The sequence below is a fragment of the Euwallacea similis genome, chromosome 6, assembly GCF_039881205.1.
Source record: "Euwallacea similis isolate ESF13 chromosome 6, ESF131.1, whole genome shotgun sequence".
Classification (NCBI taxonomy): Eukaryota; Metazoa; Arthropoda; class Insecta; order Coleoptera; family Curculionidae; genus Euwallacea; species Euwallacea similis.
Window position 1 is genome coordinate 6,154,752 of NC_089614.1, and position 20,162 is coordinate 6,174,913.

The window sequence follows — 20,162 nt, forward strand, 5'->3', positions numbered from 1 at the left end:
CGTTGCCAATGTAAATGATCCCCTGATTCGGTCTAATTTAAACAAGGAATGTTTTGACATATCATTAAGAACTGCCTTTTCAGATTGCTCCAAATTAAGCAGCTTTTAGCCACTCATTCCTTTTGTTTTTGGTTCTGAAATTTAAATATCTTTCATCCTCAATATCTAATTGGAATAAGTTAAAGCCTTTTGGTGGTCTCGACTTCATTTAAAGTCTAAAAAAGAAAAAACCCGTAACATGGTCTACCCGTTTTAGCAAGTTTTCAGGGCACAGATTGGGAATTGAATGGTAGGTGTCTATTATATCGATTTAAACTCAGCATTACATTTCAATGTAGGCGTGGAAGTTGGAAAAACATTCTGCAAATCTATTTGAATATTTATTTTAATAAAATGTTCATTAAAATAAACTCAATGGAATGTTAAGCAAAATATTATATCCCTTGCGGGTCAATATTTAAAAGGACCCAATCAAAATTATGCAGCTACTATGTGGGACATATTTTTGTTTTTAGAATATTGATCTAGTCAATGCGGCTTGGTCAAACTGTAATATCTCTACTTCAATATAAATTGAATTTTAACAAGGTTTTCCTATTACGTTGTCATGTGAATAGTCAATACTAGCTTTAGAATCACTCAAAATATTTTAAATATCAAACTAGGCTACATCTGACAACAGAGATATGCTTTACGTAAATTGTCACATCTGAGATTCAAATGCCGAAATTGTGGGAATCCGTCGAGGCATTCTCACTATGATAAGCTCGTTGCTATGTGTAGGTACTCTGAGATGTTGGTTATTAGTTAGGACTATCTATTAAGCATTAGACAGCAATGGAGGAGACATTTTCCCCTTTGTCCCTTCATAAAATAAGATGTTATTAATTGGAGCTCATTTTCTCGAATTAAAGGGAGAGAAAAATATTTATTAGGGCTTTTAGATTGACGTTGAATAGCACGAAATTCGCCATCTCGGGCTATTCTAGCAGATTCCTGTGTCCTAACGTTGATCTGAGTAGTAAGAAAAGGGAGAATGAAGGGGACAAAATTAAATCGCTGTGCTTCAGGCGAATGCCGCTAAAAGGTATATCTCGAAAACAGAATTTAATAGGATTTTTTCATTAGGCTTTTTGCCGGTAGCTTTCCCATCTCGGGTTCAATCACGCCTCTATTAAGACCCCCTTCTATATTTATCGATCTTAGAGCGATTGCCCCTTTTATTTATTACGACCCACTCAATTTATGGGATGCAAACATCAAACGCAAGAGGAGACTTGTAAGAGCCCGCAACGACTTTATTGAAAATATGATTGCCTCCTTGGTAGAACATTGAGAGTTTCTTGTTTACGAATGGAAAGCGGTTGTTCTAGAACGAGAAATGGTCTGGGATCTTAAAACTCTTGCAGTTATTTGGATGTATTTATATTTATTACGTCCTCCTTGGCTTTTGATAAAAGCAAACCTCAAAAGGAGGCAATAACGCTTTCTGAGAGGTCTCTAAGGGAGGCAGCAATATTTCAAGTTCAGACTGCCTTATTGAAAATAAAAATTATGGTTTGTGTTTGGTAAGAGTGCACTTAAAAATGTACGGTTTTTATTTCCGATTTAAGTAACTTAAACTTTCAAAAACAGAGTAGAAATATTTGAAAAATCGCGAAAAAACTCTGGAGAGTAATGCACAAGTTTCAGGTCGAGGTGTAACACAAACTGTGAAACAAAACCTTCTATAAACCACTATATCAAAGGCACTGAGCGTTTTCCTTTCACATGTGATTTTCGTTACGGTTGACAGAATGGCAGATGGCGAATTCAGGTATCCGCATCAGTGCGCGCTCGGTGAGACACTATGACCGACTTTTTCGACTGTCCTTGCTTTATTAGAACCTCGTGTTAGGCAGACATAGGTAGCTTTCGCCGGCCACTGCCGCATTAGTGCGGGTGTCCAAATTTACTATCTGTCAACCGTAATAAAAATCACATGCAAAAGGAAAACAGTGACACTGATTGCTTTTCTCTGTGTAGAGATACACGGTAGAAAAGTTTCGTCATTTCAATAAAAAAATCATTTGCAGTCAGGTCGATAAGTTAGAGACACAATGCACAGTTATGAAATAACCAATTGTTCAGTACATCTGCCTTAGAGAACGCTGCAAAATAATGCAAAAGGTAAACAAATTCGCCGTTTCTTTTATTTTATTTTTTACGTTTCACATTTAACATTTGCCAACCACCACAGTCAATAGAAAGACGCTAACGTTAAAACCAACGCAACCACATGACAGGCCGTCCTTCCTCATTTCACTTTTTTCCCCAGAGGACAAAATCATTTCTGCATTTATTATATTCTTCTACTTTCACCAATACCTTAGCGAATACTGAAATATCCAACGCAAGAAATTGTATCGATAAAGTCGAACGTATCGCTCTGACTATCAATACAAAATGTCGAGTATCGAGAGGTAAAATATCGATATTGCGAAATATCGTATCGTGCATCCCTACTTTTGCGTATGGATCTCTGAGTATGAAATCCGCTTGACCCGAGAGCCGGTTCACAGAACTGAGGGATTCAGCGCGCATGCGTACCCTGACGACGGGCTGGTGATGATACCGGGTCAGTTCGCCAGCAGTGCCTGCAACCGAATGCGAATCGCTTGTAGGACAATAGAACAATTGTGTAGTGAGACGAGATTGTCTGTCAAACCTGACAAGACAGCGCTAGTTGTCCCTACGGCAGAACAAAGACGAAGATTGGAATTCAGACAAACTAGTCTGCACGGAAAATCCCTACTACTGAATCTACAGGTTACGGATTTGAGAGTGACCCTCAACAACGAGCTAACCTGGACAAGCCACGTGGAAAAAACGTGCAATAAAACAATAATCAGATATACAGATCCACAGTTTGGAGGGCAGCGACGTATTATAGACCTGTTCTGCGTTTAAGTTGACGGCACTACAGAGTGTTGTTGCCTCGCTATCACCGGTATATTCGGAACTACAATGGTAGCTAAGAGCAGCCGACAACGCCTCGCTGAAGTTGTCGAACCTTTCGATCTTTATCAAGATGGAGGTTACGATTTCTTATAGGAGGATTGAGACCTGCGAACATTAGGCGAAACTGCGGTAATTTGTGAATTGCTGAGATTATTCGATGGGATATTTCAATCATACTGTTGGAGGAGGAGAGCCCAAACGACCGAGTGCGGCTAAAAGAGTCTCTTGGAATGAACACTCGGAGTTCTTCAGACGTCATCAGACAACAGTTAGATTTGGTATACTGAAGGATCACAAATAAAACGCCTTCCCTTGGGAGACTATCTTGATGTTCTAGTCCGAGGTTTCCGCTATACTTGAGGTGGCAACACGAAAGGAAGTCACACAGTAAGACGACCCTGCAAGTTGCTGTACGAGCAAGATGAGTTTAAAATTCCTCCAGGAATCCGGAAATGCATTTCAGAAAATGGCAGACAGAAATAGAGTCAGTCACCCTATTGGTTCAATTTCTAGTTGATAAGACAATTGAACTTGGTGAAATGACACTAGACATCAATTCAACATTGCAGGAATTGGGTTACTCATCAATCTACTATACTGAAGTTGAAATAACGTTTTAATATTGTATAGTTTGCTTTGAATTATATGCAAGAAATATAATAATTTAGAAGAAAATGCCGACACACATTTCCTAACAACCTTGTATGTAGATATTATCAGGTTGTTTAAACCCCTCGGAGGAAATATGTAACGTAGACTTGAACAAATATTGACTGTAAATATGCCTAATTTTGCACCTCCCCTTGAGAAAGTGGACGGTTGAGAAGGAAAAACAGGAAGACTATAAAACCCTAATCTGCTGCAAAAGACAAACGATTGTTTTTGTCCCGAGGAAATAAGGATTTGAGAAATGCCGATAAAAACCCTGTAAAGTTTGGGAAAGGAATTGACTCGTGCTTGAAGTCCTGACCTGAATATTCGAGCAGCCCCTACCGACATTTTGCCTTTCAGTTGAACGTCATATAGTCCTTCGAGCGCCTCTACCATTGGCGGTTCATCTCGGAACGTCGCTTTTCGAAAATTAATGCCCTTTTTAGTTCCCATCACTTTCGGTATTTTCGCTTATACAAAACCGAGATTTTAAATCTGCTATTATACATGACACGACCGTTTATCGGTTTTGACGATCGATTGTGCAGTGAAATGTGAGCGGGTATTGTTATTCAACGATGGATTACTATTATGTTAATAAGAGTAAGTCGTATTTTCCATTCGCTTTTTTCAACGCGAACCTGGAATGTCTACTCTCAAGATTTATACTTGGGAGATTCTAAAAAAATTGTGAAACCGGCTACCGACGATTCCACCGGAATCTTCGCTTGATGATAGAATATCTCCCATGTCTATTTCCACCATTGGACAACTGTTAATTTGAATATACTCTATAAATTATGGTCGTACACGGACACAATTAAATTTATAGAAGTCAAAATGATTTATATAATACCGTCGTCTTTTGAATTCCTCAAAGACAATTAAGCGTATTAATGTGACTGCACATTTTTATTGCAGTAATACTCGAAAAGCCCTATAGTTATTTACGTCACAAGTCCAGTAGGCGACTTGTTACAATACGAGGTTGGAAAATGTCAGTGAGTACTGCAAAAGCTTAAGGAACCGTGTCTCCTATTATTCATATTGTCGTCTAGTGGACAAAGGGCTAATAGTCTGAAAATAAGATAATATTTCTTGAAAATAGCGCAATTACAGCCAATGTCATATGTATTTTATCAATATTTGATTATTTACATACAAAAATGAAAACATTGCAATGTTTCAAATTATTTTTAGGTTCAAATTAGTGCCCACTGTCACAGTAGCAAAAAATGTTTAATTTAAACTATCTCAATTTTTCAAACGATAAGCCCCCTAATTAGAGTTCGATAAGGTTGCTTAGCAATAGCTCATTGTATCACGTACTGTAGTGTTATATTTACCAACTGCAAATCAGCATAGGGGAAACTGATCTACCCGGATAGGGTGAAAACAAAAATTGCCAAAATAGCAGAAAAGTAATTAGGCAGTTTTTCTAGTTTTAATATTCGTATAAAATGATTTTGCGTGGATACCTGTTGTTGTTTTTTTTGTTTGCTACTGATTTATTATCCACTTTAAAGTGTAACCTAGTGTAATAACGGCTCTAAGATTTCAACTATAATATAGAGAAGGTTAGTAAACTTCAGACCAATCCCTCATTAATGATTTTTCCAAATCTAAAAATTTTAAAATTAATCCCATTTATTTTTAACAGCCATTGTGAAAGAAGAACAAGTATTCTTATTGCTGTTAAATTTCCTACATCAACCTTTCTTAGTTTTTGGCCAAATTTGATAAAACTGCATTTTGTTACACAAATACTTATACTGCATTGATACCTGGATTCATCTAAATATTCCCTAAAATCCGGAGCCCTTTCCTAACATTTGTATACTTCAAAAATGCAGGGGATTAGTACATTTTCCCGAGAAAAAATGATGTGACGCTGATTTATTTAAAACATTTACGACATTTTCAGATTCCTCATTCAATTTCTATAAATAATTAATCTTTCATTTTTCGAAAAACAAGGTGGTGATTTCCAACTAAAACTTACTTATGTAAATAAACTAAAACCATACCAATAAATGCGGTTTACACCTACACATATAAACAATAATATGTACATATAAAAATAGTTTTTTAATTAATCACCTCTTAGCAAAAAAATTTGTTGTGAATCACACAGTCCAGTTTTTAAAACGTGTGAAAGTTCTGTATTAAAAGCCCTCTATGTCTCGAAATCCTTCGAAGCGTCTTAAAAAGCCCACCCTGTAATCCATCTCAAAGAGAATTGAAATACTCAAGGCTGAAAATGAACATAACGGCGCTGGGACCCCACGTAAAAGGGCCGGACTATCATTCTCAAGTTCTTTTCAATCTCAGGTATGCGTTCCTTGGACCTTTCAGCATTCAGGTATACTCAACATCTGTAGATTGAAGAAATGTGAAACTAGTACCTGTCACAAGTAAAGGACCTCGATTTTATTATTATATCATCATCCTCAGTTTCTTAAACTGTAAAACTTTAACACTTACCTATATGGGGTTCCAGGCTGACAATTATGGCGTTTTGTTCAATACGATGTGGGAAGAAATTGTAGAAAATACTCCGTGCGCCCTAGTTTCGCTAATGAAAACCGCAATAAATCCAACTGTTCCACAAACACTGAAGTGTGAGGTTTGCCTGCTTTTCATATTTTGTTCAGTTCCAAATATTTAGAAAGCAGCCTGGAATAAAGTTATTCAAATTTTATGTCAACTATTAGAGAACTCGACTTCCGTTCTACCCGCACCAACCAACGGAAGTCCGAAAGTTATTACTGTATAGTTTCTAATATAGTGCTTTTGAAGAACTTTCGAGTTTTCACCGGAACAATTTTTTCTCTAACTGGTTTATATGTAACGCTTTAAAGGGCTCTTACCTCTAAACGAAAAGGTCGCAATGCCCCGTTATCAACATTTAATTTTTGTGAATAACCCAAGGAACTTGAAAATAAAATGAATTATTATTTTTAAATCGTCGAAAAGAGTTTTTTTTAATAATATAAATCTATAATCTACTTGTTCTGAAGGAACTAGTCCTGTATAGTTAAATTGCAGGCCCTAGTCCTAATGGTAGTGCTACTTTCGGTGTTCTATAAGCGATTTACACAACTTCCCTCGCGTGCTTAGCTAATATTAATCAAATTTATAAAATGGTGTTTTTTTTTTTCGTGTACTGTATTCGGCTCCTCTACCCTAATATTGCTCTAGAGTTAGTTTTTATGTTTTGATATAGAACTTTTTTATGCCAAACATAAGTTTTTCCCCAACGGATCGCGAATTACTATGTTTTGCGTGATAATTGTACAAATCTCGCTTTTGTTCTGTTTATCACGATTTGCACAGAAAATACTTTAGCGATTTAGAAGTACTAAGAATGCTGATAGTGGTGAAAATCCAATTCCAAGAAGTGTGATTTGTTGGAGACTTTTGATAAACTTATTCCTTTTGTTTCAGGGTGACGGTGTCATGGCCTGGCATGGAAAAATTAGGCCTGGTTTATTACTTTTGCTCTTTTCGTTCGTTGTTATATCGGAGGCGACGGCAAAAGCTTTAGGTAAGGAATATTAGTTATTACACCTTGTCTAAGAGTTTTTATAGCATGAAAAATAGAGCTCGAGGAGAAACGATTAATAAGTAAATAATATTTGTCTAAACAACCTCGACAGGAAAGCATTAGCCGTGCCTTTTTTTATTAGCCGCAGGAGCAAATGTTTTTCTTCTGTGTAAGTTAAATAACTCTATTTAAAAGGGTATAATTTATCTTTCAAGAAAATTCACACAAATTGTTTAGGTAGTTGATGCAAACATATCATAATATTCTTTATCGAAACTCAAGGAAAATAATAAATACCTATACAGGATGTCCGGGAAATCATATGTCATACTAAAAGGTATGGTTCTACATTAAAAAAGAAAAAGAAATATGAGCCTATGTCCGGAAATGCCTCAATGAAACGCTTCAAACATGGCGACTAAAAAATGGTTTAGATTTTTTTCTTTCAATAACCAACTAAGTTCTCCAAATTTAGCATATACCTGTTAGAAATCACAATATTAAAGATGGTTTATGGGAACAGTCTCCCATTTTCGGTAATAAATACTTAATATTGATTACCTTTCGTCTAGGGAGATTGTTTATGTTTATGTCTGGTTCTTTTTTCTGGCTACGTTATGTTTTATTCTTGGGTTCTAAGTACCGTTTACTTCTTTGCATATGATATAGGTACACGGTTAGTCGTCGTCTGTAAGAGGTTACGGAATCACCTCAACCAAGCACTTTATTTCTTATATAATATACTAGTAGTTCATACTATTAACGTGTATCATTCTGGTCACCCACACCCTATATGAATTATTTTTTAACCGACAATACCAAACTATTCTCAATGGACTCTCAAGATATTTTGTACGTTACCAGCTAGAAAAAAAATAAGGACAGGCGTAATTGATTTTTTAATTTTTATAAGAATCGATCATTTCATTATTTCGCATTTTAAATTATATGGACTATTTTTAGAGCTATTTTCATCGCACACTATTAATCTCTCAGGAATCCACCATTTTTTCCAAAAAAACTTTTTTGCTTAAAATGAAGCTGAAAGACTACAAATTCAAATATTTGGAATAACTTAGAACTTAACGTTGGTCGCCCCTGATTTGATTTTTTCATAATAGTAACGTACAAAGTACAACTCCATTGTGCATGTTTATGTGCAAAATGTATGAAAATTAGCCAACCTAGTTTTTCAAACAAAAAGCGAAAACCATTTTTCCATCATCATATTTGAGAGCTTTAACCTCTAATTGAGGAATTTCTGAACATACGTTAATATGCTGTTTTTCTCTTCTTTTTTAATGTGGGATTATTCATACTCTGAAATTTGACATGTAAACCCTGTATAATCAATACCTGGAGAGCTGCTATAAAAAGACGTAGGGTGTATTTCAGGAAACTTTGATCTTAAGATCGGGACTGATTTGAGCAGATGCTTAAGACGAGCATTGCATTGCAATGCTCGTATTCTCGGCACCATGAATGCTCATGCCGAATGCTTGGCCCAACGGTGCTCCACTATATTTTTAAGACGATTAGTCGGTTCTGAAATGGCAGACTAAAGGCCGAGACTGACTCGAACAAATCTTTGTAATGTAATGCGCAAGGCGAGCATTACATTATAATGCTCGTATATTTGGCGCCACGAATGCTCTTTTTGAATGCCTGGCTGAACACTCTTGTTGTTCATTTTCTTTTAAGATGGTTGGTCGGTCCTGAAATGGCAAACTTAGAAGTGTCTAGTGCCGCGTTCATTCTTATTGAATATTGCAACGAAAAAGAAAAAAGACAATAACAGACAGACTTATTTAAGCAAAGCAGGGTTAACGATAGCGCGACATTAATGAGTTTAATACGATCACAGGAGACAATTGCGATAAAAATTAAAAAAAAAAAAACAAATTTTGTGTTGAAATCTCTCCATTATTTTATGTAAATATTATGCAATTCACATATATGTATTTACAATTTGGGACATCGATTTAACGTTCGCAACCAAATCGCGACTTCTACACTGAATTATAATGTACCAATCAAAAAGAGGTGTTAAAAAATCGACAATCTAGCAAGGCACGGATGTATCGTTTGCCGTTCGCTTCGTGGTCGCTTACCGGCACAGACTAGCGAATATTCGTGTTACATTACAACGTTCAGGTAAATCAATAAGGAAAAATTGAATAAAAATCATTCAATTTCTTAAATATCAGCTAAGTATATAACGAATTTAAAAAGACAAATGTAAAAACTAAAATTTTGATTATACTTTTTCATCAATCAACGCGTATTGAAATTTTACGAATGTCACGTAGCGTGGCATATTCCGATCTCCAATGCTTTTTTGCACTTCCTAGGGCTTTATAGTTGTCAAGCAGCTTACAGATTAGTTCGGGCAAATACCAGAGGTTAGAGGCAAGTGGCTTAAAAAATCGAATAAATTTGTTACATAAGATATTCCCAGAGCTTTGAAAAGTATACAAAAAAAAATTATTTCCTTTTTAATTACCCCCTCCATAAATTAAAAATTTTAATGATTTTTTCAGGATGGATTTAGTTTATACTCATTATTAGTGTATGATATACTATATTTTTTTATCGAATAGATAATTTCAATTCCTTTACGAGATCTTTAAAAAATCATAATAATTTGAAAATGCTTTAACGCATCTTGCGAATACATTTAACAAAACAAACAATAAGCTGATAATTTAAATGAAATTGCTCTGCAAATGTAATGTTAACGAAGTTGTTAAATATGGTGTAACACTCTGTACGTTTCTCGAAATTATTCACCTTTTTATTAGTGGTAACTATACTAAGCAGATGAGATTTTGACAGCGCCAACAAATAAAACTAATGACATATTTTACTGCCGTCGTTCTTGAAACTTTTACAAGCATGTTATTGTTCGGCGAAGGAATGCGAACGATACGGCATCAGTCAATCCTCTTTCAATATTGTCATTACGTTTCTTTCGAATTAACCGCCTTCGAAAATTATTCTTCATTAGTTCTAGACGTCCGTTTCTCTGAGTTTTCCACAGCTCTTTGTTTTATTTAGTTATACTCAGTATGGGGCTGAAGATTGATAGTTATCATTTTAAATTGCAGTAGAATTCTCTGTCTCAACTAAATACTTCCGATGAGTGGCTTTTGTCTTTATTTGAGCAAATTAGTTAGCGTTAATTATCTTCCGGCTGAAATTGTATCAGTTCATCCCTTAAGTTGATAGTGGCTGATCTCCAGTTCAAATTATCTCCCCTTTTATTTACTTTTCTACTGTTTGGTAATCGTATTCCAAGTCAAGTAGTTTTTTTGCTTTTTTGGGTGAATAATTAATATAAAATCAAGTGATACTCGTTAGTTCTTGATTGCTCGCGAACAAATAATTTAATTACTACCAAACCTCACAAAGCCGGGAATTACATTGTTAAAAGTTGAAGGTGAGCGAATACTTTAAAATGTACGCATTATATATGCAAAACTCGTTATTGGTAGAGCTTCGATAAGCACCCAATCAATTTTACAAACCGTTAAAGTAATCAAGACTTATTCAATTTCTGTGAGTACATATCGTCACTAGTCAAAGTTGCCTTTCAGTGTATTAAAAGTTCCTCGGTAGTAGGTAACAAAGACAAAATTACATCTTGCGTCGTCGAAGCCCTTGTAGGTCGCGGGGCAAACCCAATTTTTAATGTAAGCCTTTTATATATCGATCAATCAACCCGTCTACTTCGAGATTTTTTTGCTAGGATAAAATATTACCCATGGAAAAATATTAAATTAAAAAAACAACGCCGGACGTAACGAAATACCCAATTTATTAAATGTTATACATTCAATCGTAATTTAATTGCCATGTATAATTCTTCCATATCCCTATCGACGCTGTTGATCGAGGGGGCTATTTTTCAATTTCGTTTAATCCAGTTCATGTACGGATACTCTGCAAAAGCTGGTATGAGAAATAACCGTTTTTCGTAAGCGCGTTCGAAAACCACTTCTCAGTTTAGGTTAACAGACTTGTTTATTAAAGTTACTAAGTAGATAAAACACTTGAACCGTTATTTACGATCGACAAACAGCCTATAGACGTGTACAAATTAGCGATAGAGAATTAAACCTGAACAAACAATCCTACATCTCGCCTAGTGTCTCTATATGCTTTGGCGACGCAATAATCCAGCAAAATTAATTACAGAGGCTGCTCTCTCACAAAACATTGATATTCACCCCTTTTGTATAAAGAAGCTATTGATGTCTTTTAACCTAGACAGCGCCCTTTGTTTACCACGAATGAGCTTCATAATTTCGTTCATGTACACGCAGATTTGCAAAATAAAATATTTAATTTTATCTACTAAATTAATACGAAGCAGTGCTTGTCGCCGCACTATGCAACGTCATAAATTATAATCTTCAAAGAAAAATAGTGATTTTTAAAATTTGCTTTAGTGAACTGGGCAAAAATGTAAAGCGACAATTTGTCGTGAATTTCAACGGATTTATGGGGCCTGACGCCAACAACAAAACAGTAATATAATTTATATGTGGGAGGTGGAATATAAAATGGTTATTAAATTTGTTTAGCGAATTAATAATAAAATATTTTTCAGCGCCACAAACGTATTTCATCGTGAATACGTAACACCAAGCGGTGGAGGAACCATTCGATGGAAAACGAAACCGCGAAGAACGATCACAGTTATTTTAAAATTGATGAGAGGAAACTCGATCACAGGAAACAATAATTATATAGAGCGGGAACGGGTTGGAAATTATTGCAGTGGCACAATTGGCCGTAAAACTTTCAGCAAACACCTTATAAATATACAATTAACATCTCCGCAAACAATACTGCAAACTCCATTCAAACACACCAATGGGCAAAAGCCTTTTGTCCACTATAAACCGTCTTTGTGCCATTCTGCAAAAACACACCATCAGCAATATGGCTCGACCCACAATTTTACAACTTTCTGTACTTGACAAAGTATTGATTTATGGGGAGGATTATAAATTCATAAACGTGTTATTTTAGAACCCTATTTTTGGTTTTCTGAATGGACAAAAGTTCTTCTGGAAAACAGCTGGTTTTTCTCAGGGATATTTTAAATTCTTTCAAGGAATATACATAAGTGAATAAATAAATCAACTTAATTAACGTCTTGGAAATATATTATTTTACTTTGCCCCCCACGTGACACAGTACGGCCCACCATTCAAATTCATCGAGAAAAAATACTTTATTCAATTAAGCAGGTTTTGTATTCGAAAGTATCATCCTGAGCAACTGGAAAAAGCTTTTCACAGTTGGGCTTAAGATACATTTCACTTAGTGACAGAAAAGCCAAAACAAACTGCCGCCAAAGTAGTTGATTTTATCCGGAACCCTGTATAAAAACCGCTTTTTGTCTATACATGTGTTTTATATTTTGACAAGGAGTACCATATGGCCTCTGGGGAATCCTCTTCAATGCTATCTGGCCATGATACATATGTACGTTAAATCAGTAGCGTGATAGTGGCATTAGTGGCAGTAGTTCATAAATTATAGGGGACATTTGACGAAGCTGGGAGTGTTTAATTTGACCTACTGTTTCGGGATGTAATTATTGTGACCCTTAACAACTGCATTTTTTACATTAACGCTGCATTATTAAAAGAACACCTCGTTAGAAGGGCTGATTTTACGGATGATTTCTGCATACATTTATAAGGGTGAAATGTGCTTTGAACGAAACGTTAAATCCGAGTAAACATCATAATACTCTGGGTTTATTGGTAAAGCACTTAGACCACTGGAATTAATACAAGTAGCTTGATATATTCCGTTGTTTGCCGAGATTAATCTGTAAATACATCAAAACTCTAACTACGAGGGTGAAGCACATCGTAAATCTAGGGGTGATTACCTCTGTAAATTTTCTCCCCTCACATACACAATTTCCGCTACATAGGCCTTTTGAAACAAGGCGAACTCCATTCTAAAATAGAAAACGGTGAATGTATTCTAACGAACGATACTTTCCTACGTTGTGCTGATGTCATTTCGGGATTTATGACCTTTCTTTTCGGAAGATATTTATTTTTACCCTATTCGATGAAAGCCGAAATGCATTTGCTTTAAATGCAATAACCCTGAACATGTCAGATATATATACTACAAGGCACTCTATTTAGATTTTTTATTGCTTTTTTCTTTGGCTATTTTTCTTTTTTACTACTGATTTTTACTACTTCAAAACATAAAAATACTTCGGAGGAAGTGTGGCCCACTAAGTATAATGAGGACATCTGATTCACTAAAATTGAAACTGATGCTGTTTATTTTCTCTAATTGGAAAATACGATGGACAATAATAACTCTAGTTTTAAAAATTATATTATGCGACAGTATGACATGTACATGACCCACACATTGCTATGGCGAAATTATTTAGTTTCAGGTCGGTCGGTTGGACATATGAATTAATTATAAACGTCCATTGGAAATCAAAGGCTGAACAAGGGCCTAGTTTGAATTCAGTAATGACAATTATATATTCTGCTATTGCAAAATTTATCCAGAAGGTTAAATTAGGGAATTTGATGCGCCAATGCCGGGTAATACCTACTCATGATTTGATCATTATTTAGGAATACATTATTTTGTGCACATTCGGTTAATGTAATGCGAGCAAAGTAAATAATTAGACATTGAAACGTTTAAATTTATACTAGCTAATTTAGCCTATAACGGGCATTTAAAATATTTAATAATCCCAAATAATCTCCTCCCAATAAACCGTTTCTATAAATAATAGTAGGAAGCAATTTACGTCGGATAAATAAATGTATTCATCCATTATTAACGTACCGATTATTCACATTTTTTTCTATACAAGAGAATAGTTTTCTATAATGAGTTATGTCTATTATGTCATTTATGTGGCCGCAGCATTCATACATATGCAAATGCGAATGCCGAACTGTGAAAGGTTACAGGACGTTACAAAAAAATCTATAACGATATGATATTCCTGAAATCAAACAGAATTTCGAATTAAATGATATTACAGCACCTTGTGTAGTTCCGACGGTTCCTTGTTGACAAACTGTAAATAAATAATAAAGCAAATTGTCGACAAGCATGAGTAATTGATATTATTCATTAGTCAGTGTAATTAGGTAGAAAGCGTTCATGGAGCAGCAAAAAATTACGATATTAACAACATTATTACGGTATAAGTATTTATATTAATTAGTTTCAGTTCATTTTTCCTTTTGCTGGTGGGCTACTGATTGCCAGAGAATCAATAACAGGTCAAATAATAAAGTACCTACTTTAAAAGGCAGACGAAGATAAGTAGGCTGACAATTACTTTGTTATGTTGTACTCCGTGTGTCGAGATATCCTATATTGAACAGCCAACAAAAACCTACCGGTTAATTATTTCATTTTTTCTCAAATGTGATCAGAATATTGATTGCTTATTAATATTTTAATATCCCTAACTCTTTGTTTACTTTAAAGTTGCTTGAAGTCAAAGCAAATGTTTACTCGGTATTTTTCTTATTGGGCGTTTCTAGGCACTCCATCACGCCATCTTTTGCGTGAAGACATTTTCCAGGGTTTATGGAAATATAAAATCTTCGTTATACTCATCGACGTTTCCCTAGAATCGTCGCCCTGCATTGGGCTTCCTTTTTATCAAATTTTTATCGATAAACTGGAAATTGCATTTAGCAAGACGCTTTCGATTTTGCTTCGCCGATCTTTCCCTGTTACAACTTCTCGTTTTTAAATAATACATTGGCTTTCTCTTTACAGGTTAATACGTTACGTCTAAACAATACACTTCCTTGTGTCTATCTCTATAGGTGTGTATTCACAGAATTAATTCAAAATAACTGATTGACTTATATCAGGCGTACAACATCTAATTCTTCTTTATCTTGCCTTTTCACCAGGAAGAGGAAACAGGTAATGAGAGATTTACAGGGTGTTTTACAAAAAGGTGACTCTATGGCTATACGTAGAGATAGTTAAATTGTAAGGAGGCCTTATTGCAAGTTTTTCCGGAAGTGCTATAGAGAAATATAGCCTTCCAACATCGGAGTCCAGAATATATTCTGAGCGTTTGGAAATAGTTTGGCACATCCAGTATCGTTCGGAGTTACGTGCCCATTACCAAATTTAGAATTTGTCAAATAATCATCTATGCTTAGAAAACATTTTTCTTCCAAATCGAATGAAAATCTTTTTATTTTCGGAGAACACATTAGCGTGCCAACCATGTACTGCAGTAGAAATTAAGATTTTTCATATGAACTTCCCTTCGCCGATAATATCTACAAAATTTCATTAAATCAAGAAATTCATAAGAGAAAAGTTTTTTTGGGTTCCCTAATTTAGGGAACCATGCCTTCCCATAGAGGTTCATTCCGAGAGACTAGTAATATTTTCAAGAATTTTCTCCTAGAAGTCATCGCGAAAAGCTATATGGTCCAATGCCGGTAGGGGAAATAGGCTTCAGAATAGTTGTTTCTGTTTTTCTCCTCAATAACGCCTTATAGGAGGTAATCCGCCCAACACCGTGTGATGCGTGCCAACAAACACGAAACCCATAACGACCTGGCCAGGTATACTGTGTCCATTGCAATGTGGAACGTTTCTCAACCTGGGTATGCTGTGTGATTTCCTGTAATAATCACTGGGATTATTAGATACTTTCTGATTAAAATTTTTAATAAGGTTTTCCCTATAATGTGGCGTGCTCTAGATATAGTAATAAAAAAGGGGGCCATCGGTTTCTGAAAAAAATGTTTTAATTTTGAATCTGCTAGCTTTATATAAAAATGCCAGTAGAACACTTAAAAGTCGCTTAAAAAATCAACTCAACTAATTTTATCAAACACGGTTTTACACGTCGTAACCCGTGCAACTCTTAAACTTATGAAACAATAAACCGGACATTTTCTAATCTCAGACCATGACATTCTGTAGGATTGTAGACTCCCGTTTTCCACAAAATAAAGTAAAACGCCAACAATGTAATACTTTAAAATAAGTGAAACCTCAGTTTGTTTACTTACATAAAAGAAAATTAGTTCCACTCTTGTGGTACTCTTTTGTCTCTCGTTCACATTGCAGTTTAACCCTAGTTTCCTATGGTTTATATATTGATCTTGTCAACGATATCTGGAAACGAAATTATAATCCAAAGCTGTTTTCGTCAATTGACTTTAAAAGTGAGAGGTGGAGATATTTTTTCTAAGTAAATATGAAATCCGCCCCTTGACATCAAAAGTCATTTACCGAAGGATTCATCAAAGTCGGTTTTTCAGGGTTATGCTGATGTTACGCCAAGATTCATGGGCATTTTTATTCAGGACGTTCTCAAAAGATATTTATTTTGCTTCTATTTGATCAAAAACCAAAAAGAATGCAAATTTTCTTCGAATGTTCTATTTACCTTAGGAAAAAATATTTGGGGGCTCGAGTAAAAACCCATTGATAGGAAGAGAAATAAATGCTCCAATTTTTAATTCGAAAATAATCGATTTCCACGGTTTGTTTAATATTTTACGGTTGTTTATAAAAATGATCTGCTAATCTAGTGTGAAATTTGCATAACCGTTGAAAAATTAAAAAAACTGATTTGCAAATCGTCTGCTTTTAAACGAAACTACATACATAGGTTCAGTTTTAAATAACTGATAGAAGTATTATTTTGTGAATAAATATTGCTAAAAATTGAATTCAAATATAGCACTGCTCGCACCTTTTCCACGTCACAAAAATATCTCCTGCAAAATAATTTATCTTTCAACATCTTTCAACTGTGTCCTTTGGAAAACACCTTTAAAATAAGTAGTATAAATTAATTACTTCACCATATCTAATACTTAAACGTGCTAAATCTTTAATGATCTGTGTAATAAAATGGAAAAATTCCGTATACGAATGAAGCGTTGAGCTTAAAAAATAACGAGGCTGCATAATATACACATCTAACAAGCAGAATTAAAATTGCGTTCCATAAGCACGAGTTATGAAGATGATGAAACAAATATTTGATTTTGTAACGGGAATACTTCCAGTTATTAAAAAAACGCAAATGCCCGTGTGGGCTTTAATTGATTTTTATTGGATTTTCTCATAGCTTTGAATTACTACAAAAGGCATTTTTTAACGGACAAAGAAATTCCTATCGTCGAACGTTCTCGATTCTTTGTTTGAGCCAATTTGAGTAAAAAAGGCAATGGGATTGGTGCGGATGCTCTAAAACTTGGCGAAATTCTGGCTAGGACCCCGATAGCATTGTCTAGAGCGAGTTTTTGTCCCTTTTCAAGAATAAGTGGTTGGTCCAAACGGCAGTGCTTTTGGGGGAGGTATGAGAGCTCTTTACGTGTGCCGCCACGCTTTTGGTCGTTAGAAAATCAATATAGCCTCCGTTTTGTGCAAAGTGGCTTACCCACACCCGCTACATATAGCCGTATACGAGGGTTAAGCTAATTCTCTGCCAAATTAAGAGCTCCTTTCATTACTTGTCAATTAAAATGTACAGTTCATTTCTTTGGCGTGAGAATAAAGAAGTCGGGCAAACAGGCCGTTCTTTTTTTACTGCAACCTATCTCAATTATTTTTTTAACGTAACGAAAATAACTTCGTGAAATTTTTTTGCTGTAAGTTGCTACAGTAATACATTCTGTTTATTGTGGTTTTTAAGCATTGAAAATCGGTTATACCGAGGGCAAAATTAGTGGGAAAAGTTAGTGGCAAGCTCTCAAAAGGAGCGAGCTTTCAAGTAGAAACGGAAAGAGGATGTCGGGCAACACGTGTTTCTACTTATTGCCTTCATCAGACATGTGTGCGTAGAAAGTAAGCACGCATAATAGGTACAAAGTGATACATTTCGCGTCGCTAAATACATGTATGTGAAAAACAATTTTCTCATCGCTTTAAGTAAAAAAGATTATCACTAGCGAATACAAAAATAAGCAATTTTTGAATATCATCACCGTATATTTCCTCGAAATCATATTTTTCAAGGTCATTAGATATCGTGAGTATCCATTACGGGTGCTGAGATCCCCATTAAAAAGATCGAATTTCGCCACCCTGTACGGAATTCATACTAAACCTTTATCCTTATAAAATTAGTAAAATAATATTAACCAGAAATGAGCGACACCCGAGACCATGTGACGGTTTCGTCGAAATAAACACCAACAAAGGAAATTATCAGGTGTAAATGATTCAACCTTAGATAACGTGTGATTCACACAAATTACCAAAAGTGTTAGACGGTTTTGCGTGTGCAAAGGAAACAACACAAAACGCCGTTCTTATAATAATATACGTATATGATAAGGCCATCTTTAAAAAGTTACGCCATTTGCCGAGAAAGTGGTACGTGATTTGAAATCGCAATTATGATGCACACCGACGATATAAAATATAATTTATTTTCGGTTGCAGTAAGATTTAAGCAAAAAATAAGCCGGCAACATGGGGATTGTTTATACGAACACATGTAGCTCATAAATTGTTGATTATTTAAATCACACCTTCCTGCAAAACGCGAACCTTAAGATCAATATTGCCCCTGTTTCTTTTTTGTCTTTTATCAAGGCTCGCGTATAAATGTTAGATATGGACTGTATACTGGTTTTGTTAGTAAATTCGTATTTCGAAATTAACGTTACAAAAGGTGTTTGGTTTAATTATCACTCTTATCTACCGCAGGGGAGATTTTAGTCATAGTTCATTTTCGCGTGATTTATTGGGCGCAAGGTGATTTACTAGCATAACATAAATGTATATGCAAAACCGCAATCTATCGAGAGCATTACCGTTGACCTTTATTACTAGGAAAACTGACAAATCATAATATTCCTCGTATTCTGGCTCAAAAACAAATTCTATCAATTGAAAAGCAACTGATTTAATGTGTACCCGATGAGAAAATATCAGACTTCTTTGGTGCAATGGCTATTATTCCTTATTTTTATCTGCAAACGAAAAGTTTAACTGAGAAGAAACTGGTAGTTGTTTATGGGACATTTGGATTACCTATAGTTTTATCGTTGAGAATTGAGTTTTATCGTTGAAAACTGAAAATTCCTAGCGCCATTCGATATGGCACTATCAGCAATTGATTCCCGAAGCTTTAAGCTGAGTTTATGAGAGTAAGCTTATTGACATGCAATAGGAAAAAACTTTCCGCTTTTGGAGATTTATTAGAACTTAACTAAGTAGGTAGGATGGCGGAAGAAAAACTAAGGATTTATATAAACTTCCGTAAACCCCGCGTTAAATAAGTAATTAATATAAAACTTGTAAGTTATAAATCCCTGCAAAGTAAATACGGCTTCCGGAAATTTACATTGTTTGCCTCATAAAAAGCGGACACTTTTTGTTACTTAACGGTGTAAAACCAATATTTCAGAGCGAAAAGACAATTTCCTCTAAAACACTGTCGATCAAAAGCCAATATGTCAAATATTTCATTAGAACATATTCCTGAACTTAAGGAAATTGTATAACGGCGTTGGAAAACGATTTCCTCTTTAAACTCGCGCGAGTCAATTTTACAAAATAGAATTTTCTGAATAAATATTGGACTACGATTTAAGAAAATAAATTAAGGTCTAAATCCGGGGGAATAAAGAAAGGATTTTGTGTTCTGCTAAAACGATTTTATGAAACGTTTCAAAGTTGCGCTGGTTTTTTTGGGAACATAAAGTTTAGAATGATTATCTTTTAGAACCGGGATTCGAGTTTTTTGTAAAAAGCAATTAATTTCATTTAATAAAACAAGTACCACACCTAGAATATCGACGCGACTTGAGGCTTCTGCTATTTTCACCCGTTTCGGCTTTTGATAAATGAAGGGAAATTTTATTGTGAAATTTCCATTAAAACTCGACAGTCGAGATTCTTAGGCGGATATGGACATTAAGCAGAGGTTTAATGATAA

At 35.1% G+C, this 20,162-nt stretch overlaps 1 protein-coding gene across 6 annotated transcripts in view; it reads left to right on the forward strand.

The window, feature by feature from the left end:
- Positions 1-20,162, forward strand: part of LOC136409365 (latrophilin Cirl-like) — a 63,450-nt gene that overhangs the window by 14,197 nt on the left and 29,091 nt on the right. For all 6 annotated transcript variants that reach the window (XR_010752176.1, XM_066390807.1, XM_066390802.1 and 3 more), the window contains exon 2: positions 7,099-7,198. Coding sequence is in view for 5 of the 6 variants with exons in the window: in XM_066390807.1 (XP_066246904.1) it covers positions 7,111-7,198 (88 nt within the window). In the remaining variant the exon portion in view is untranslated. The remainder of the gene's footprint in view (positions 1-7,098; positions 7,199-20,162) is intronic.